The sequence below is a fragment of the Carlito syrichta genome, unplaced genomic scaffold (assembly GCF_000164805.1).
Source record: "Carlito syrichta isolate Samal-C Ts95f unplaced genomic scaffold, Tarsius_syrichta-2.0.1 Scaffold132680, whole genome shotgun sequence".
Taxonomy (NCBI): domain Eukaryota; kingdom Metazoa; phylum Chordata; class Mammalia; order Primates; family Tarsiidae; genus Carlito; species Carlito syrichta.
The window spans coordinates 1315-24690 of NW_007076776.1; the positions used below are offsets into that span (position 1 = coordinate 1315).

Sequence of the window (23376 nt, forward strand, 5' to 3'; positions counted from 1 at the left end):
AAGTTTGTTTCCCATCCTCTTACTTTGAGTCTGTGGGTGTCCTTTCTAGTGAGGTGAGTATCTTGAAGGCAATAGATTATTGCCTAAAGATTTTTTATCCATTTTGCCATTCTATGTCTTTTCAGTGGTGCATTTAGTCCATTCACATTTAGGCTAATAATTGAAATGCAAGAGTTGATCCCTGTCATAAGGTTCTTACAGAGTTGTTCCTGTGTATTTGTTGTCTTTTTTTGGGTTCTGGAGTTGGCTCATGTGTGTTTTTAATCTTTTGCCTGTACTCTTGTGAAGAATGTTGTTGTTCTTTTTTCTTTTTCTTCTGTGTTCAGTACTTTCTTAAGTGTTTCTTGTAGAGGTGGTCTGGTGGCAGCGTAGGTTCTTAGGGATTGGATGTCTGGAAAAGATTTCAATTCTCCCTCACTAATGAAGCTTAGTTTGGCTGGGTAGGTTATTCTTGGTTGAAATTGTTTATCTTTTAGAACTTTGAAGATAGGGCTCCAGGCTCTCCTAGCCTGAAGGGTTTCTGTGGATAAATCTGCTGCTATTCTAATTGGTCTTCCCTGGTAGGTAGTCTGGTCTTTTTCCCTTGCTGCCTTTAGGAATTTTTCTTCTATACCTACTTTGTTTAGGTGAATTATTATGTGTCTGGGAGTTGGTCTTCTCATTTATTGTCTTGCAGGGGTTCTCTGAATCTCTTGTGTTTGAATTTTTTCATCCTTGATGAGATGAGGGAAGTTTTCTTGAATGATTTCATGAAATGTTTGTTCCAGTGTGGCTTCTGTTTCTCTCTCTGCCTCAGGAAGCCCAATTACTCTTAGGTTTGGTCTCTTGAAGTGATCAATCATCTTTTGCTGGTTTTGTTCTGTCTCTGAGCTTCTTTTCTATGCTTTTGACAGTTTGGGTTAGTTCTGTGTTTTGGTCTTCGAGCTCTGAGATTCTTTCTTCTGCTTGGCTAATTCTGCTTTCCATGCTTATTAGTCTGTTATTCATTTCCATCACAGTATTCTTCACTGCTGTTATTTCTGACATCATCTCCTTCCTATTTTCCTCTTGTCTCTCCTCAATTTTTTTAGTTCTCTCCATTAATGTCTTGATGTCTGGGTTTGTTGCATGTAACCAGTCATTCTGGGGGTTCTTCATTGCTTGTGTTCCAGAATATGTTTTCTCAGTGTCTGATCTCCCAGGGGTCTGTGTGAGACCTATATGCTTCTTTTGGTTTTTCTTCATTTGTGCAGTTTTTCCCCCTCCCTACTTTTTCCTTCCCTCCATATCACCGTCTTCTTTAATTCTGTTATTCAGGGTTAAAGGGATTGGTCTTACTTCTGTTTGCTCAATCTCCTATTCTTTGTGTATGCCCTCTTACTTTGTTCAATTCTGGAGTTGCACTGTAGGTTGGGGGTGGTCCTTTTTTGCAGTTTTGAGATTTACTTAAGTGGGGAACTGTGATTCAGAATCTATCTGCAGGTTGGTATTCACTGACAGGTATGTGGATAATCTGGAACCCACTTCCCACTGCCTTGGAATCTGTCCGTGCAGTGGTGCTGTAGGTTTACTCCCTTGAATCACCAGCAGGTGGTGCTATCTCAGCTGCTCGCCCCAGAGGGGATGGGGCCAGACAGGAAGCCGTGTGGATGCCTGCCTCAGGGCACAGGCAGGAGACTCACGGTGAGCAGGACGTCTCTCTTGCAGGAGAGGTGGCAGCAATCCCAGCAGATCTTCCCTGAAGGGGCTTCAAGGACTGAAGTCGTGGATCGCCTCTGGCCCAGGTGGTGCAATGTGCTACCAGTGGTGGCTGCAGCGGCTGCAGCGGCAGCATCTGTGCTGCAGTGGCTGTCCAGTCCACTGCGATGCCCCAGCAGTGGCAACGGCTGAGCTCCATATGAAGAGCAGGCTGCGATTTTGGGGTCCGCAGCCCCTGGGGCAAGAACCAGAGACCCACTGCAGTTCTCCTTTGCAGCGGGTTTCACAGACCAGGTTGCCCCGTCGCCATCTTGCCGGGAGTCCCGAGTCTTCCCCACCAGTTCTTGAAAGGCATAGAAACTAGATGTAAATACTTCAGTAGTGAAATATTATGAATAAGGGGCTCAATGTGATGTTTAAATATTAGTGTAACTAATTACAGATAGCATGGTGATTTCACTGATTAAACTGATGTACCCCAAAATTCTGATACAGTAAAAGGCTATTATCTCCCATTCTATAGAGGTATAGAGAATATTTTTAAGTACATATGTATTAAATCATTTGCTTAAGATACCATAGTTTTACACAAAATATTTATATGAAATCATATTTTCTGAAGCTAAAGGTAATTCTATTCCTACTATATGATATTGCCTCTTGTCTCTTTAATCTGACATTACTAATTACACATGTAACTCTAGCCAAGAAATAATTTTACAAATTAACAATACCCATATTTAGGAAAATTAAAGTTAAAAATGTGTCCCAGAGCCTCTATAGTATTAGGTTATTCTTGATGAAACATGAATACGTTTTTTGTCTAACTTATGTAATAAGAATAAATATGTATCCATGTATGTATATATTTCTATGTATACCTCTCGCTTTCAGTTTTGTTTCTGTAGCATATCTCTCTTATTTTTTTCTGTGTCATTAAAACAGCAATAGTAATAATAAGCACAGGTACAGAAATGTAGAAAGTGAGTTGAAACTGATGTTTTTGAGGAATGGAAAATCTTCTCTCCAAATAACTTTTCTTCCCTAGAATAAAAAAATATAATTCTGAATTACACCAGAGTTTATTAACCAAATGAAAAGGTGGAGAGAATATCATTACCAGTATTATTCCCAAACATTAAACATTTTATTCATATATGTGCATATATGTGTATATAATGAAAATAATAAAAACAAACCACTAAAATACAAAATGAGCTGTTACTGGTGTTTTATGTTTTTTGAGTTCTCAATCTTCCACCACATGATGATATCAAAGATAGATAGATGGATAGATAGATAGATAAATGATAGGTTAGATAGATAGATAGATAGATTCTATTAGTTATATTTCTCTAAAGAACCCTGACTAATACAGTTATTTTAGTACCAAGAAGTGAGGTGCTGCTCTAACAAATAACTAAAAATGTAAATACAGCTTTGAACTGGGTAATAAGTAAAGGCCAAAATGATCTTAAGGTGCATGCTTTAAAAAAAGCCTATATTTTAATGAAGAACTGTGTATAGAAATATAAAAACTAAAGGTGATTCCTCAAGGCTCAGAGAGAAAAGAGAACATCTAAAAGAATCTTCTTAGAAAATAATCATGAACAGAATGTTGTTAGAAATATAAATATTAAAGTTGCTTCTGGTAAGATCTTAGAGGTAAGGAACATGTTATTGAACAATGGAGAAAAGTGATTCCTGTTATAAAGTGGTAATGATTTGGCTAAATTATATTCTAAAGTTTTCTGGAAGATTGAATTCACTAGCCTAAAAGTCGGATAATTACCTGAGGATATTTCTAAGCAAAATGTTTAAGATGAGTAGACTGGGTCCTCTTTACTGCTTATAATAAAATGGAAGAAAAGAGAAATGCACTAAATAAGTAATTGTTAAGCAGAAATTTCCAGCTTATCTGTATTTCCAAAAATGAGAAAATGTACTGGAAAGAATACCAAGGGTGTGGCTAGGAAATCATTTGATAAAGACTATGGATGTGAATCAGCAGAAACCAGGAATATAAGATTGTACTAGCATAGATAGAGTTCTACTGGCAAAGACACTGCTGGTTTAAAAAAAGGGGGAGAGGATGGGACAACAGAGTTGTTTGGCTATGAGCATGCTTTGTATTTCAAGAAAAGAGAAGAATTATTCTGAAGGTGATTCAAAGATCATCAGGGCTGCCATGCCACATCATTGCCGTTACATTTTTAGTTATTTGTTAGAGTAGCACTTCACTTCTTGGTACTAAAATAACTGTGTTAGTTATTTTTAAGGGGACAAGACTTCCTTCTCCTTGGTTACAGAGGGTAGGGACCCCATTTTCAATTTCAGTGGACCAAGTTGCCCCAGCTTAATGTGTGAGGCCGCTATAAAAATGGTATGAGCAGGAGAGCCACCCAGATCAAAGGGGTTAGGGGTTTCCACTTAGGATTATGGAGGTAATGTTATCACCCCTGGTGGACCTAGAGGGAAAAACGTCAAGCCAAATGGATTCTTCTCAAGCATTAAGATCCAATAGGACTCACAATGATAGATTCTGGACTTGTTTGGGAGCTACCAACCCTTCCTTCTTTCCAATGTCTCCCTTTTGAAATGGAAATGTCTATCCTATGCTTATGTCACCATTGTATATTGAAAGCACAAAACTGTCTGATTTTGCAGTTTCACATCTGAGGAGAAATACCAATACAAGATAAATCATAGCTCTTCAAATGCTATCCATACTTGATTTAGACGGTACTCAAATGAAACTGTGTACTTGAAATTGAAGCTGAAATGGATTAAGACTTTCGTGATTATTGGGATGAGATGAATGCATTTTGCATGTGAGAAGATCATAAGTTTGAGGAGTATAGGGTGGAATTTTATAGACTGAATTGTGTCCCCCTAGATTCATATGTTGAAGCATCAATCCCCAATGTGATGGTATTGGAGAAGGGGCCTTTGAGACATAATTAGGATTAAATGAGGTCGTAAGGGTGAGGCCCTAACTTGGTGCAATTGGTGTCCTTATAAAAGAAGAAGAGACCAGTGCCTATGTTGGGCTTGGGGTGTTCTTTCTTGTTCTCTCTCTCTCTCCCCCACTACTCTTCTCACCCCCCACAAAGAAAATGCCACGAAAAGAGACTTGGTGAGAATGTGACCCTCTACAAAGAAGAGTCCTCATCAGAAGCCCAATTTGCTACAACCTTGATAATGGACTTCTAATCACTTGAATTGTGAGAAAATTAATTTATATTGTTTACGACAATATAAATATAAATACCACTCAGTCTGTGGCATTTTGTTATGGCAGCTGAAGCAGACTAATACAGTGTGCTTAAAAAAAAAAAAAGATGAGGTCATTTATTCCCCAGGACATTCCTTGAAGGGAAAAATATTTAACAGGAATGCCTGTTAAATATTCCCTTCTCAGCAACATTCCTTGCCTAATAGTTTCAAAAGCTTCAGGACCTTCAGGCTAGAGGATAAGGTAGTTTAGTATTAGAATATCTTCAAAAGCAATATAAGAAACAATGTGATCATTTCATTAAATGCCTTCTACATATTTAATAAAATCTTAAAAACTTCCAGATTTTTAAAAAATTGGAATAAATATTTTTTCAATAAGATAAATATATTGAATCAAAAGCAGCAACGTTGTTATGATAAAAGCTTAAAAGTTTTCTTGGTATTAAAGTAATAAGGCTGGGCATGGTGGCTCACACCTGTAATCCCAGCACTTGGGAGGCCAAGGTGGGAGGAATGCTTCAGCACAGGAGTTCAACACCAGCCTGGGTAACACAGTGAGACTTCATCTCTACAAAAAAATCTAAAAATTAATTCGGCATGGTGGTATATAATCACAGCCCCAACTCCTGGGAGACTGAAGTGGGAGGATTGCTTGAGCCCAGAAGGTAAAGGCTATGGTGAGCTGTGATTGTGCCACTGCACTACAGCCTGGGTGACAGCGTGAGACCTTGACTCAAAAATAAATAGCAAATAAATAAATAAACGATTCCTAAAAGAACTAGAAATTGAACTTCCATATGACCCAGTAATCCCCCTTCTGGGAATATACCCAGAGGAACTTAAATCACTCTACAATCTACAGATACCAACTTGTGCACACAATGTTTATTACAGCACTATTCACAATAGCAAAAACATGGAACCAACTGTGCTACCCATTGAAACTGAACTGGATAAAAAAAAAATGTGGCATATATACATGATGAAATATTATGCAGCCATAAAGAAGAACAAAATTATGGACTTCTCAGCAACTTGGATGTATTTAGAGTCTATAATACTCAGTGATTTATCACAGAAACAAAGAACTGAGTCCTGCATGTTCTCACTCATAAGCAGACACTGAACATTTACCATAATACTATAAGAAAGGGATTGGCAGTAGCCAGAAACTGCCAGGGGAGTGGGAGGGCACATAACATCAATAAAAGTACCTGATCTCAAACCAGGCAAAGTGAGAACCAAAGGGAGGCCCAAACTTTACCTGTACAATGACCATTTGCATACCTAATCCTGAATTGTACCTCACTTCTTTAAAATAAAAAATATATTAATTAATGAGTATCACTTTCATGATTATCTCTTAATCTAATTAAATTCTCCAATACAACTATGAGATGAGAGAGAGGGAAAATTAACTGAAGAATGAGAAAGAAATAGAAATTATTATTAAAAGAACATGGCAGAATTTTTATTAATTGCAGCATACATCATTTAAAATATGTTAATGCCCCTGAAAATTAACTAAAAGATTTCTGAAAATAGTGAGAGTCCATTAACAAAACTTACACACAAAAATCAGTAGATTTCCCATATAAAAAAAGTAACATGTTAAAAATATATTGACAGAAAAATCTTTCCTCAATAACAATTTTCAACAAAACCATAGCATTTTTTAAAAATGATAAAGGGAATTTCTTATCTATGGATCCTGTTAACCTGTAGAAAAAGCAAAGCCACAGAGAGATATCATTTCACATCCATAAGGATGGCTGTAATCAGAAAAAAACAAAACCAGAAAATAAAATCTTGATAAGACTGGAGAAACTGAAACACTTGTGCACTGCTAGTGGGAATATAAAATGAAGTAGCTGTTGGAAAATAGTATGGTAGAGCCTCAAAAAATTTAGATATGTAATTACAATATGATATAGCAATTTCACTTCTGGATGTATGCCCCAAAAATTGAAAACAGATCTTGAAGGGATATTTATAAACTCAGGGTCATAGAAGCATTAGTCACAATAGCCAAAAGGTTGAAAAAATCCAAGTGCACATTGACAGATGAATGGTTAAAAAAATTATAGTATATACATACACATCATGAACTGTTACTCAGCCTTTAAAAGAAATAAAATTCTGACACAACCTCCAACACGAAGTCTGACAATCAGGTTCGCAAACTCATCCTAGAAGAAGTGCTACATACCCCTTTGCTGAATAGCACTACAGTCACCTTCGAAGTACTCCCTTTGGAAAGCTATGCACCAACTGCAGTGCCCAGTCTCCCCATCAAAGCAATTTTAGAACTCTTTTTCTGGAATGGCAACCAGAACTATTGTTGTGAGAATGTCAGAGTTTGAATTAGAGCAACAAACAAGTATTAAATGCCTTGTTAAATTTGGCAAGAATGGAAGTGAAATCAGGACATGTTAGTCCAAGTTTACAGGGATAATGCCATGAAAGAAATGGCAGCATACAAATGCATTAAATGTTTTTGTGAGGGAACAGAAACACTTACTGATGAAGAGCGGTCAGAACAACCAGTAACAAGCAGAACTGATGGAAAACATTGCAAAAATTCATCAAATCATGTGTCAAAATCATCAGCTGACTGTGAGAAGCATAGCAGACCAAATAAATGTTGATAGAGAAACAGGAAAATCTTAACTGAAAATCTTGGCATGAGAAAGGTGTGTGAAAAGATGGTCCTGAAGGAGCTCTTGCATCATGACAATGCACCAGCTCACACAGCACTGTCTGTGAGGGAATTTTTAGCCAACAAATGAATAACCGTATTGGAACACCCTCACCACTCACATGATCTGGCCCCCAATGACTTTTTTCTTTACCCAAAGGTAATGGAAATACTGAAAGAAAGATATTTTGATGACATTCAGGACATTGAGGGTAATACAACAGCTCTGGATGTCGTTCTAGAAAAAGAGTTCCAAAATTGCTTTGAGGAATGGACTAGGCACTAACATCGGTGCATAACCTCCCAAGGGGATGACTTTGAAGGTGACCGTAGTGATATTCAGCAGTGAGTTCATGAACTTAATTGTTCGAACTTGTATATACATCACTGTAAAAAGTGATTAAATATTGTTTGAAAATGTCCAGGAAATAGTCACAAAAGAACAATGTACTTGGCTACAAATAAAGTCATCATAAAATCCATAATCTGAAGTTTTTTCCAAGTCATATTCTGTTAACACAGAGATATTCAGAAGAAAGAGAGTAAGAATAATAAAACAGACCTGCACTTTTTAAGATCACCTTTACCTCCCAAAAATCCTTATGTCTTAAAATGCATTCAGGATCTAAAAAGTGTCTCCAGTTTTAATCCCAGAGTTTATGGGTGAAGCTCAGGGACTCCTTGACTAGGTACAGGACCTCAGAAGGGACAAAACAGGGATACAGCATGCATCTTGCTGGCATACTAGCCCAAAGCTTTCAGGGTAGATTTGTAAGTCCCATAATGGTGGGGCTGGAGGCAGAGCCTGTGTCAGTTTGTTTTTTAAAAATAGCTGAATTGGAAGGTTTTCTCTGACTCCAGGCTCAAATGCTGCCATTTTGACTTCCAGTTGGATCTACAGTGGTAGGCCTAGGATTCCAATCATATAGGTTTGCCTGGCATTTGTCCTAGCTGTAGTAGGACATCTTACATACTAGTGAATACCTCATTGAGATAGGAAAATTTTTCATTCTTGGCAACTAGTGTGGGAAGGTAGGAGGAGAGGACAAAACTATTATGAAAGATAGGAAAAAACTGGGATTAAAAGCAACACTATTTAAGTGTCTAATAAATAGAACATCAATTGTCTACCTTCTGTAGTTGCTGTTTGTTTGTTTGCTTGTTTGTTTGTTTGTTTCTATCACTGTTGATATTGGCAACCATGATCTGTGGTTCACTCTGAGTATTGTGATTTAAATGTGCAATTTAAGAGTGTTGAAATCATGAATGTTAACAGTTCATCTTTGACATAAACTGTGGAATAACTCTTGTGCTTTGTATCAAGATAGTGCTAGCTTAATTTTTCATATTGGGAATATGTAACTGTTTTCTAAGAGCTTGAATAATGAAAATGAAAGCAGTTCTAATATACCAGCATGATCTGGACATCACTGAACAAGAAAGTTAAAAGACTGTATTATTTTAATGACAGATGGAAGGCATACTGCACAATGTGTCAAAAATAATTTGGGATGGGTATGGTGGAGAAGGGATGTGAAAGCACATATGGAAAGTGTATCTCAGATGTCTGGGATGATACAGGCACGTATCTCTCAATCAATCACATTTTTTTTGTCTTCCAAATCAAAAACTGGTTTTTTCCTCTCAAAAAAGACACTAATGTTCTGACAAAATAGCTACTGCTGAGTTAATTTGGGTACACATTCAAAAACAAACATGAACTATTTTTTCATTCAAGCCCTTAATTGCTCTGTGAACCTGATTAAAGTTACATTTCCTGATTCACAGATTGTAACTAGACTGTCTTGTAGGATTAAAAAGGTAGAAGTTTGTTTTGCAAACAAACAAAGCTGTGTTGCATCCTTACAGTGTAGCAATGATTTTGTTAGATCTTATCAATACATATAGCAGCAAAATATTCCCCCTTGCTTTTAGATGATTTAGGTTCAAAAGAAAATTTTGAATAACTTTCTTAGTTTCTATGAAACACTCCATTAATTAAAACATAACATTCACTAACAAAGCATTCATTAAAACGTAAAACAAAATATTTGTTCCCTTGAACAAATGCAAAGTATACTTTTCTCCATTATAAGTACATTTAGCAGACAGTAGAAATGTAAATTTTTGCAACTTCCTTCAGTCAAGAAACATCTTACCAAAGAAAAGGAAAAAAATCTCACCTGCTAAATTTTCTACACTACACTATAGGGGATATGATTTGCTTACTTGTGATATAGAGGCTTTCATATTGAAAGCTTTTAGTCACTTTTAGATTCTTCAAATGATGGACATTTTAGACACGGGCAGCTTAGATGATTAAGTTATAGATATAAAGAACCTGCTTGGCAAACAACTGTCTACCAGAACAAACCTGTAGGTACAAAGTGAGTGAACATTTTGAAAGAGCTGAAAAATAATCTATACAAGTCTAAATATCTACTGTTTTTAGTAAATAAAATCCTAAATATCCAGGCTGACATGGTTTCATTAAAAGGAAATTTAGCTTGATTGGTACTACATTGGACTGACACCCGGATTCAATGTCATGTGGCCTTGATAACAAGCACAGCTGCAAGTCAAATGAATTTTACATTGCACTTTAGTCAGTTGTACTACTACATAAAACAAGGTGGCTTAAAAACTGTAAGCTATTCAGAGAAATAGATAACAAAATAGAATGGGAAAACAAAATAGAAAGATTCTATAATGGGTCAGAAAGAACCGTGTCACTGTTGTCTTTTATTAAATATAGGGAATATCTCTTTAATTGTTCCTGTTATATTTATATTCTTCTTTTAAAGTCTTACATATTTATGCCTTAAAAATATACAATAAATATAGACTGCAAAATTTAAATATGCAGTGAAGAGTTTTAGAATAATTAAAATAAATTTCTGTACTAGAGAATTTTGTTTCTCATTTTAGAACATTGTTATGTTTTTCTCAAACATAGCATTTGTTTATTAAATAGACTTGTAACACGGTAACCCCTCTGAAAGACTTGCATGTAATGTTTCCCTATTCCAAAGAAGTCACCCAGAGGTTCAGCAGGGAAAGACATTGGTTTATTAAAACTTATGGGAGGTACCGATGGCAGCCAGTCAGTGAAGAAAAATCTATGCTTTGGGATAGTACAGCAAGCAGTCTTATAATCAGGCAAGTTAATTATTCAAATAGTGTCTACAATTGCATTAATTAAGCTTTTAGTGTTTCTCTATCACCTGTATCCTGTGACTCATTACTGGGAATGCGCATATCCTTCAGAGAGCAGCCCTGGCCAGAGGCTGCTCACCAAGGAAAAAGAAGCCAGATACAGGGGAAAAAAGAGTCTATGCCTGGACAATACCTTTCAATACTATATACTATTACCAATTGACACTGTCAACTTGTCCTATTGTTGTTTTGCTTTACAGTATATGCTGTACAGAGTATATTTAATTGGAAATACATAATTCAAATAAACATCTATTTTTCTCATTATTATGTGAAAATAATAATCTATTTGTATATAAAAATATGTATGTTTAATTATTATGCTTTTTTTTGTGCCTAATGCACAGCTTGATATGTCTATGTATTGTCTCTCTAAAATGTTGGCCATCCCAGTATGCCTTCATGTAGCAGGGGACACCCTCCCCTTCCAGTTGTCCCCAGTCTAATCAATGCTGATTATGCTCAAAATAATACTCAGGAATCCCAGGATAAGATTAGAAAGAAGAAATTACAAAAGATTAGTGTAAAACCCTTACAATGCAGGAGAAAGAGAATCAAATTATAAGAAGAAAAGACAAGCTAAAAGATTCCAGGGTTATTAACATAACAATGACTACTGACAGTATTATAAACTAGGAATATTTGAGACAATCCAAAGAGAACAGTTTAAATTAACTGGTCAAATCATGTGCATTAAAATTTCTACTATAAAAATTGTCTAACATTGGGTGCACTTTTGTTCAGTAAACAATGTCAGTGCTGATATAGAAGGAACAGTACAAACTTCCACTGTCATATTTTTTTAAGTCTTACAAACTAATAAAATCATGTTTGTTGACATTAGTAGCTATGTAATCTATTTTGAAACTTATCATTTATCCTCTTCATATTATAATTAATTATAAGATTTTGAGAACTCTAACCAGTTATGAACACGTGTCCATCATCGGGACTTCCAAAATCTCCTTTCCTTGCTGTGCAGTTAGGAGGAGCAAACCCCTTCTCACAGTGGCAATGAAAAAAGTTATTGCAAATCTAAAATGATAAAAAAAGAATAATTTTTATGAAGACAGTTTCTGATGGAGACCAATGAATAGTCTATACTTATTTCACAGAGTATGGTTCTAGAGAATGTATCGTAAATAGATAAATTCATCAAATTATCCCTTACAGATGACCACACTTTAGAAAGTACACCTAGCTTCTGTTGACAAATCCATTTCATAAAAAAAAGAAAATTGTCCAACTATCCCACAGCCAGGCCCAGTAATATGCAATTAATTATTATCTAGTTGCTAGCTTTGAAGAACAGCCCCAACTCTAAATTAACTATTAAGACTAGAAGACAATTCTAATGACTTTTATTCAACAATCTCTACCTTTTCTCTGTAAAAATAAGATTATTTATGCTAGACACAACACTTCTGGTGCTTACAGCATTTCTACCTTACAGACTTATGAAACATTTTATATATCCAGAATCATCTTATTTATCTTCTCTAATTAATAGTTTAACAAGTTTCTTAAGAAGACAAAGTTAAAGTTATACATTATAGGTAGTTAAATGAAACCAATAGCATAAAAATGGCCAAAAAATTATTCATAATTTTTAAATTCTCAAACTGCTTATTAAATTGATAAAAACATGGTGCTTAAAATGAACACTGCCATTACTTACTCCATGATTTTCACAATGTTTATGATTGTCACAAATATGAGCTTTGCGCAGAAATCGAACATGTTTACATTGCGTTTTGTCACAATACTAAAAACAAAAGGAAGTGAAAAATAGAGTCAGTTAAACAGATTGTGTGCATGAATAACACATCTAAAAATTGTCAAGAAAATCCTAAATTCATATTACCCAAAATTTGCAGAAAAACCCATGAGTATATAGTGTAAAAAATAATTGTGACTATACTGTAATAAACATGAAATAAACTATATACTTTCAGATTGTAAAGATGTAATCATATGCAAGGAGCTAGAAGTGTTACTTTCTTATCATCTGACATAAGAAGTCTCCATAGAAAGATAAATAGCTTGAAAAACATAGCCGTTTGAATTCAAGAACTACCTTAAGAGCATTTTTTAAAATACCCAAGCTTGAGTTTCCCCTAAGATCATTATATCAAAACTCTGGAACAGTGTCTAGGCTATTATCATGAGTAGCCAGGGTAATCAACTATCAGGTGGAAGGGTGAGGTCTTAAAATCATAAGCATGGGCAGCAGAAAGATAGTTTACTGTTTCATATGACAAAATGCAGAGACAAGAAGGAATAAGAGACAATTATATGAGGTCATAGAACAATGAGAGACTCCCAGTGGTGAAATGGAAAAAAGGCCGTCTATGAAAGAAATTTTTCAGGCCAGGCACAGTGGCTCACATCTGTAATCTCTGCACTTTGGGAGGTCAAGACAAGAGGATTGCTTGAGGCCAGGAGTTGGAGACAACCTGGGCAATATAGTGAGCTCCCTTCTCTACAAAAAAAAAAATGTAGAAATTAACCAGATCTTGTGATATGCACCTATTTCCTTGGGAAGTCTTATTTCCTTGGGAAGCTTAGGTGAAAGGATTCCTTGAGCCCAGGAGCTCAAGGTTACAGTGATTTATGAACATGCCACTACACTCAAAAAAACTGTTTTAACTTATGAGATAAATTCATGTGACCTTTTCCAATTATCAAAAAAAAATTCACTAAAATGTTTTGAAAAGTCAAAGAATTTTATATTTGGGGTGTGTTTTGTCTTTAGGTCATAATGACAACAGAATATGCAAAAACAGGAAAGTCAGAACACTAGAATGAAAGTTTGAGCTAATATCATGTACAGCTCAAGTGGAAGGGAGGATTCAGATCATATTTGTATTCCTATGTTTCATAATGAGTAAGAAATGACAGATACTCTTTTTATTTATGTGCTATTATCAAAATGTTACTATACAGAAGTAAATTGGTATTTAACAAGCATACCCAGAAACTTTTTCTCAAAAAATGTATGATAATTTAATTTTGCTAGTATCTCTTAGACTTAAGTAAATTAAAATAACAAAATGATATCAAACATATTGTCAATTCATAGTAGAAGTTTCTAATATTATTGAATAATTATAGTCTGCTGTATTAATAATACAGCAGACTATAATTTTTTATTCTGATATATTACATAAATTATAACCTTGATATGTGTTATAACAGAAAATATTCATATAATATTAATTTAATTACTTATTTACAATCAGAAACAAAATCAGTCTATTATAAAAAGTAAAAACCAATATAAATTTAGCTTTTCTACTGAAGTAATGGATACAATTCAAAAAATTTATTGCAAAAACAGTCTATACAAAGAAAAATGTTTGATCACGTAACATCTTACTCAACCAAAATTATCATGCATCTGATATCTTCAGCTTTTGTCTAAAAAGTTATCCACTAATAGTGTAAGCAAAATTACTTTATTACATACTTCAGAACATTAAATGTTTTATGTATAAAAATTATTTAAAAGTAATATTGTTAAAAAGAGGTGTGGAGGCTATTAGTAATAAATATTGCTAAAATATTGTTCACAACTTGTAAATAGACAAAATAGAGAACTGCATTATCTTTTCCAAGTCTTATTTGCATATTCTTTAAGAGGCTTACCTAAAGATTAATTATCTGAGGGTAACTACCATGTAAACACATGACAGGATAGATGAGTGGAACCAGAAGGAGAGATGCAGACACAACAAATAGACTAGAACTGGAGGTCTGTTTGAACTTGCATATCTGAGACTCTTTTCTTTCTTTTCCCCCAAAGACATAAGGGCAATGGTTGGAGTGAGAGAGTTTTGGGAAGAATCAGATGGGGAATTCCACCACAGTCTTGTCTCACAGAGAGATGTGTTATTGCCTGTCCTGGGGAACAGACCTGGGGCTTCCTCCTAGGAAGCACCAGCAACAACCACAGGGAGCCCCAGAAGCAACAGATAGACCAGGTAAACCAAAATAAGACTGCAAAAGATCTGAAAATTAAATTACCTTTGTAATCATGGCCCACAAAAGAAGGCCAAGACCTGAACAAGTTGACTTCCTACAAGAATAGTAGTTTTATATCTGTCCCAGAGTCTCCTAACGTAATAACTTCAATTCCTGGATACAAATGAAGTCATTCCAAGAGCTAAGGAAATCACAACGTGAATGAGAAATGCTATCAACTGATATCAAAATGTCAAAATTATATGACATGAATTATAAAGCAGTCATCATAAAAATGCTCCAATATCAATTACACATTCTCTTGAATAAATGAATAAAAAACTTAGCAAAGAAACATAAGGTATTAAAAAAACTAAATAAGAATTAAAGGATGTGAAAATATAGAAACTTAAGTTTTAAAAAAAATTACAGACTGAGGGACTCAGTAGATTGGAAATGACAGGATAGAATCAATGAACTTGAATTAGCAAAAAAATGTTTATCAAAAATCTTGGAACATCACAAAGGAAAAAGAAACCATGAAAGAGTGGAAACATAAGTAAATAAAATAGATTATCTTTTTGTCATAAGTTTTAAAAATAATATTTAATGATTGAATAAAAAATTAAAACACCATCAATAATACTTAAAATGGAAAGTAACAAGAACTAAAATGAAAATGAGGTCTCTACATTTCACTTAAAGTAACAAAATGTTAATACTACTAGACTATGAGAGAGAGAGCAAGAGAGAGAGAGGGAGAGAGAAAACACAAAACCCACAGCAGCCACTATAAAAAATACACAAAGAGATGACAGACATAGAAACACTATAAATAGATCCAGATATAATCCTAAATAATGTTTAAATCACCCACTGGAAGGCAAAAAAAAAAAAAAAGAGAGAGAGAAAAATAAGATTTAAAAACCCGAGGAAACAAATAATAAAATGGCAGACTTTGGTAATAACATTATCAATAATTACTTTAAATGTAAATAGTCTAAATATACCAACTGAAAGACAGTGATTGGCACAGCGTGTTAAAAGAATGACTAAACTACATATGAGGCTTATAGAAACTCACTTCAAATTTAATGTCACAGGAAAATTTAAATTAAAAGTACAGAAAAATACCTAGAACTATTAAGTTAACCCAGCAAGGTGCCAGGAGACAAGATCCACACACAAAAATTAATTGCATCTTTATATGCTAACAATGAATATGCGGAAATCAATAGTTAAAAACAGTATAATAAAAAATATAAAATATATATGTGCACATTTAGTAAATCATGTGCAGGACTGGTTTTGTGAAAAATACAAAATGATTATAAAAGTAGTCAAAAGATATGATAAATAGAGAAATATACCATAGTCATAGATTGAAAATCTCACAATAAAAATGTCAATTATCTACAAATTCTTCTAGGTTTAATGCAATTTCTATCAAAATTCCACTAAGGTTGCATGTAAACAAAGAAAAGCTTATTCTAAGATTTATATGGTGAGGCACAGGCCAAACAATAGCTAAAAATAACCTTGACATAAATGAATAAAATGGGAGGAATCACCTTACCCCATATTAAAGTTTCTTATATAGCTACAGTAATCAACAGTTTGATATCTGCATAGGGACACAAAATACACAGAGCAGAATAGAAAACCCTAGAAGTAGACTCAGGCAAAGATGAGCATGAACCCCCCACCAAAAAGAAACTGAATTATGTTTTCAAAGGTGGTCCCCTGCACTTGGAATTTATTCCTCGGGATCAAATGGTCAATCAAAGTTTTTACCCAGAAGTTCTGAGAAGGTTGGATCACGATTTGTAGAAGAAACATCTCAAATTATGGCAAACAGGTGGTTCTTCCACCATGACAATGCACCTGCCCACACCATGTTGAGTGTTCAGTCATATTTGACCAAAAATTGCATGACCTCTGTGCCCTACCTTCCTTATTCACCCGACTTCACCCAAGCAACATTTTTTTTTTGTTTCCCCAGATTTAAAAGTTCCTCAAAGGGAAAAGTTTTACAATGTGTAAGAGGTGAAACAAAAAATGGCAGAATCACTAAAAGGCATCAAGATTGATGAGTTCAAAATCTGGACACTGTAGCCTAGCCTAGCCAAGTTGACACACAAAATTAACCACAAAAAAAAGTACAAAGGCTCCAGTGCTATTTGCAGAAAAGGCTATTCTTCCTCCATTGAATTTCTTGTGCACCTTTGTTCAAAAACATTTGATTATAAGAGGGGGACCCCCAAAACCTGGAATTTATTTATTTAAAAATTGTGTATTTATTCTTACATGTGTAAACTTTAGTCACCTTCAAAATATTCTTCATTTAATACACCTATTGAGACACTTTTTTCAGTGCTCAAAACAGTTTTTGAACTCCAATTTTTATGCTTTTTAGTGTTTCTGCCATTTTTTGTTTCACTTCTTCCACATTGGCAAAACATTTCCCTTTGAGGGACTTTTAAATCCCGGGAAACAAAAAAGAAGTTGTTTGGGGTGAAGTCGGGAGAATAAGGAAGGTGGGGCACAAAGGTTATGCAATTTTTGAGAAACGTATTTTTTAGGTATGATTACCATTAAAATCAGTCGACTTTTAGTAAAGCAAATCATCTTCCATATTTTGGGTGAACCTCATACCATCAGTTGAAGATCTTAGGAACAAAAAACTGAGATTTTTCTAGAAGAAGAAATTATCCTTGGTAATGCAACATATAGACCCTACCTGAGTTTTCAATCCTACTGCTTGGCAGAATCTACACTCAAGACTGTAACATCAACTGTTACCTCAATTTCTATCCTACCCACCTGTGCTATAGATTATCTACTCTTCCTCTCCTACTCCTTCTCCCTCTTTTTCTCTTTCAGATACATTCAGCATATTGGATAAATCTCGAGCACCTTAGACTGGGCAACAATAACCAATCTCAATCGGTTACACAATCTGTGATTATACTATTATAACAGTCTTCAAATGACAAATTATAAATATAAGGAATTGTCTAGAACCAGGGGTTGGAGCCACATGGAGAGAGATGAGTGCAAAGTGACATCATGAGGAAGTTCCTTTTGTTGATGAAACAGTTCTTTATCTTGATTGTGTTGGCAGTTCCATGAATCTACACACAATAGATTTGCACAAAACTACACACACATACACACACACACACAAATTTACATAAAAACAGATGAAATCTAAACAAATCTCTACCGATGTCAACTTTCTGTTTTTGATATTATATTATAGTTATATGTACTAGTGAAAGTTGGGCGAAAAAAAACAAAACTCGTCAACTATTTTTACAACTTTTTATAAAACTATAATTATTGCAAAATTCAAAAAATAATAATTAAAGAAAAATCATTATTAACTGAGGAAAATTCTGGGTAAGTTCTGGGTAACAATGCTTTTCCTTCTTTATATTTGTCACCATTTGCAATATGGATATATTAATTTTACATTTATATTAATTTTATAATTTTAAAACAGTGAAAAGTATGATAAACATTAAAAATATTGGAAAGATTCAAGATGGCAGATTAGAGGCTTTCAAGCATGGCTCACCCATTGGAACATTGTGAAATAGTGTGGAAAAACCAACACAATGTACCCCAATTCAAGAAGGAAAATGAATGCCCATCAAAATGGCAAAGGACACCCCAGATCTAAGAGAGAAGAATGTGGGTGAATAACCTCCACAATGACACTCTGCAGATAAAAAATGTGAGTGCAACCCCAGAATGCAAGGCTGGACTGAAAATATCCCTCTGAGATATAACTTCCGATTAGGGATCTCTGTAACTCAGGCCACAGGAGAACAACCTGGGCCCTCCCTGGAGCTGTCTCAAGGGAGGCTGAGAGATGGCAAGCCCGAAAGACACCCAGTAAAGCCACAGATATTCTCCCAAATCTGGGTCATTGAGAAAGACCATTTGTGATCAGAGTCCAATGTTGCAGCAACAGCAATACCTACAGGCACTTCAATTTCTGCCTACAGATAAGGGTGCTCACTCTGGAGCAGGGGAGGGGTCTCCCACAGTCAGAACAGAGTGGGAGCATGGAGATTGTCCCAGGGTTTGGAACCAGATAGGCTCATCCCAACCTCTGGCTAGAAGAAGTAGAAAACCCCCAAAGCCATGTTTTCCTCCTGGCGAGACAGGCTGCCAAAGTCAGATCTTCGACCCAGAATCAGTCTCTGTGCATCACTTCATGGGTGCTCCACCCTGCCCCACTTCTCTGGACAGTTGCAGCAAGGGGCTCCAGCAATACCAAGGAACAACCAGAATAACTGCCTACATGACAGAAGTCTAGAAGAGAACCTCCACCCCTGTGCTGCACAAACTGCTTTCTGAGCAGAAAAGTTGCAGCAGCCACAATTTCTCATGAACAGCGGATCCTGAAGTCTATGTTAATTTTGCAACCTGGAACTCTTCAGTGAGCACCACTGTTAAGAACTTCAGTTTCATTCCCAGACAAGCTACAGTATGGAAGAGGAGAGGAGAGGCGAGCCCTCCACTCCTTTACAACTGGGAATGCAGTCTAAGTGGCAGAAGACCAACAGGAGGGCACTCATCCCTCTGCATTTGAATCAGCAGCCTGATTGGCAGGAGAGTTCCTGATCCTGTGATTTCTCCCCAGTAATGAGGCCTGAAGTAAAAGGTCAGCTCTATGACCCAGAATCAAGCTTCAGGTGTCATTGTGGGGTACCACAGCCTATACCCAAAGTCTGTTGGGGAAATCTCCCCCCAATATCAAGGATCAGGCAGACCCATCTCTATATACTTGGATTCGTAGCCTAAGCTGCCATGCCTTTCCTGGGCAGCCATCCATGTGCAATCACTTGTTTAACACACTCAATCACTTGGGTTAGGAGCCTGAGCCAGCCCTCACCCTCAAGGCAGAGTCCTTGGAGCTGCACTGCGCTCTCTTCTCAATGCCTAGGCACCTCACCAGGTACCTAGAACACCTGCTCTTCTAGATTCAGAACTTAGGCTGCCCTCATCTTCCTGAGCAGAGAATTGAGGCAGCAGAGGTCCCCTAATGCCTTGCTAAGGCACACCTCTGGGCACTCAGAGTCCACACAGCAGACCCAGCCTCAAAATGGTGCCTGTGCCTGACACTGGTGGACTTGTAGGTGAGCCTTTCCAGTTTGGCCCCACCCATCTTGATTCTCTCCTCTCCAGAACTGAATTGGGAACACAGACCAGAGTGCATTCTGCAGATTCGCTCACTGCTGAGACAACATGGTATTTCTCCTGGCAAACAAGGATCAAGTAAATACCCATCCACATCAGTAGTCCAACACCTGCTGGCCTAGAGCTTTAATGACACATCACAGCAGGTAATGTGCTGACACAAGCATACACAACTGAGGAGCAAACTGAGCCTTCTGAGATCCCTACCACCCTAGCCTCACAGGAAACAGTAGGCCAGCTCACACACTCACTACATTGTTATTACAACCAACATCTGGGAATGCTTATATATACAAGCTGTCTATATCAAAGGAACTCATACAGATTAGCCACTGTAGTTCATCAAGATGAGAAAGAACCAGAGAAATAACTCTGAAAGTATGAAAAAACAGAGTCTCAGTCCTCCAAAGGGGCTCAACAATTCTTAAATAACAGACCCTAACCACAATGAAGTTCCTGAAATGTCAGAAAACAAATTCAACATACCAATTGTAAAGATACTCAAGCGATGCAAGATAAAGCTGATAACCAATACAAATAAATTTGCAAAACAATTCAGGAGATGAAAGGAGAAATTGACATTTTTAAAAAAGAACCAAAAAACTCAATGGAGAAGATACAAAACACAATTCAAAGCTATAGCAGTAACAAGTGGAAGAAAGAATATCAGAGATGGAAGACAGGTCCTTTGAACTAACCTAGTCAGACAGAAAGAAAGGACAAAGAATCAAGAAGAATGAGCAAATTCTATGAAAAATATCAGACTATGTAAAGTGACCAAACTTTTGAATCATAGGCATTCCAGAAGTAGAAGTTAAAGTAAAAAGTATGAAACTTGTATTCAAGAAAATAATTCAAGAAAACTTTCCTGGGCGCAAGAGATATCTAGACATCCAAAAACAAGAAGTCCAAAGAACTCCTACAAGATAAATTGCAAGAGAAACTCACCTAGGCACACCATTTTCAGATTCTCCAAAGTCAACATAAAAGAAAGTATCCTAAGAGCAGAAAGAGAGAAGTAATGAAGCAATTACAAAGGAAAGGATATTAGACTAACAGCAGACTTCTCAGCAAAAAACCTACAAGCCAGAAGAGAATGGGGCATAGTTTCAACCTCCTTAAAGAAAAAAATGACAGTGAAAAATTTTATATCCAGCCAAACTGAGCTTCATAAACAAAGGAGAAATGAAGCCCTTCCCTGACAAACAAATAGGGAATTTTGTGAACACTAAACTGGCTCTACAAGAGATGCTCAAAGGAGTTCTAAACTTGGACATGAAACAATGGTCCTCAGTATCACAAAAGAGTACATAAGTACCAAGTTCACAGTGCCTATAAAGCAAGTGCACATTCAAATCCCAAAGTCAGCTAGCTGACAGCACAGTGGCAGGAACAAAGCCCCACATATCAATATCAACCCTGAATGTAAATGGTCTAAACATCCCAATTTAAAGAATCAGAGTGGCAAACTGAATACAAAAATAAGATTCAACCATATACTGCCTACAAGATACCCACATACAGGCTAAAGACAGTCACAGACTCAAAGCAAATGGGTGAGAAAAAGATATATCAGGCAAATAGACAAATAGACAAAAACAAGCAAGCATAGCCATCTTCATATAAGCTAACTCAAACTTTAAACCAAAAACTGTGTCAAAAGGCAAAGAAGGGTGTTATATAATGATAAAGGGTGAAATTCAACAGGAAGATTTAACTACTTTAAAAATATATGCACCAGGCCAGGCTTAGTGGCTCGACCTATAATCCCAGCACTTTGGGAGGTCAAGGAAAGTGGATTACCTGAGCCCGCAGATTCAAGAACTGCCCAGGCAACTTGGTAAGACCTCGTCTCTACAATTAAAAAACAAATTCGCTGGTCATGGTAGCATGTACCTGTAGTTCCAGTTACTTGGAAGGCTGAGGCAGAAGAATCACTGGAGCCCAACAGGTAGACACCGGGGTGGCTGTGAGTGTGTGATGGCACTCCAGCCTGGGTGGCAGAATGAGACTCCAACTCAAAAAAAGAAGTACCAAACAGCAGAGCACCCTGATATGAAGCAAATATTCACTGACACTGAAAACATATCAATAGCAATACCATAAGAGTGAGTGACTTCAACATCCTACTGACATTACTAGATAGATCATCAAAACAGAAAATTAACAAAGACATACTGGACTTTAACTGAACTGTAGACAAAATGGATCTAACAGACATCTACACAACCTTCTATCCAATAATTGCTGAATACACATAATTTTCATCTCCACATGGAACATTCTCCAAAATAGACCATATGCTTGGCCACAAAGTAAGTCTCAATAAATTTAAAAATACCAAAATTATACCAAGGGTCTTCTCAGACCAGGGTGGAATAAAATTAGAACTTAATGCTAACAGGAACTCCTAAAATTACACTGCTATACAAAAACTGAACATCTTGCTCTTGAATAACCTTTAGGTAAACAATGAAATTAAGGCAGAATATTTTTAATGTTGAGATAAAAATAATTATACAGCATTCCAAACCCTCTGAGACACAACAAAAGCAGTTCTGCAAGGAAAGCTTATAGCATCAAATGCCTACACAAAAAAAGAGAGGTCAGAAATTAACAGTTTAACTTTGCATCTCAAGGAACTAGAAAAACATAACAATCTAAACCTAAAGTTAGCAGAAAAAAGAAATAACAAAGATCAGAAGAAAACTATATGACATTAAAGCCAAAAATATGATAGAAAAGATCAATGAATCAAAAAGTTGTTTTTTTAAAGAAAAAAGAAATTGACAGACCACAATCTAGACCAACACTCCCCCCAAAAAAGAGAGAGAGAAAAAGTTCAAATAAATTCAATCAGAAATGACAGAAGTGGCATAACAATTGATACCAAAGAAATAAAAAAGATTATCAGAAACTAGTATGAACACCTCTATGCCATCAACTAAAAAACCTAGAAGAAATGAATAAATTCCTGTAAACATACAACCACCTAAACCTGAACCAGAAAGAAATAAATACCATAAATAGACAAATAACAAGTAATGAAACTGAATCAATAACAACAACAAAAAAGACCAGAAAAATTCACTGCTGAATTTTATCAGATGTATGAAGAAGAGCTATTACCAATCGGAAACAATTCCAGAAAATTGAGAGGAAGAACTCCGCCCTAACTCACTCTATGAAATCAATATCATGTTGATACTAAAATCAGGCAAGGATACACAAAAAAAGAAAACTTAGCAAAAATAGCATTTATTTCTCTAATGACTATAGATGCTAAAATCCTTAACAAAATACTAGCAAACTGAATTCAACAACATATCAAAAATATTAGTCCATCACCACCAAGTGGATTTTATTCCAGGGAT

The 23376-nt window shown here is 35.9% G+C and overlaps 1 protein-coding gene across 1 annotated transcript in view; it reads right to left on the reverse strand.

Annotated features, from left to right (window-relative positions):
* Nucleotides 1–1661: 1661 nt before the first annotated feature.
* LOC110594752 (disintegrin and metalloproteinase domain-containing protein 5-like) overlaps nt 1662–23376 on the reverse strand; it is a gene marked incomplete at its 3' end in the record, with an annotated part of 151479 nt that continues 129764 nt past the window's right edge. Inside the window, exons 16-20 of the mRNA XM_021708189.1 lie at nt 12507–12593; nt 11765–11863; nt 5831–5840; nt 2559–2721; nt 1662–2037 (exon numbers count right to left, since the gene is read on the reverse strand). Of these exons, the coding sequence (XP_021563864.1) occupies nt 1662–2037; nt 2559–2721; nt 5831–5840; nt 11765–11863; nt 12507–12593 (735 nt within the window). The remainder of the gene's footprint in view (nt 2038–2558; nt 2722–5830; nt 5841–11764; nt 11864–12506; nt 12594–23376) is intronic.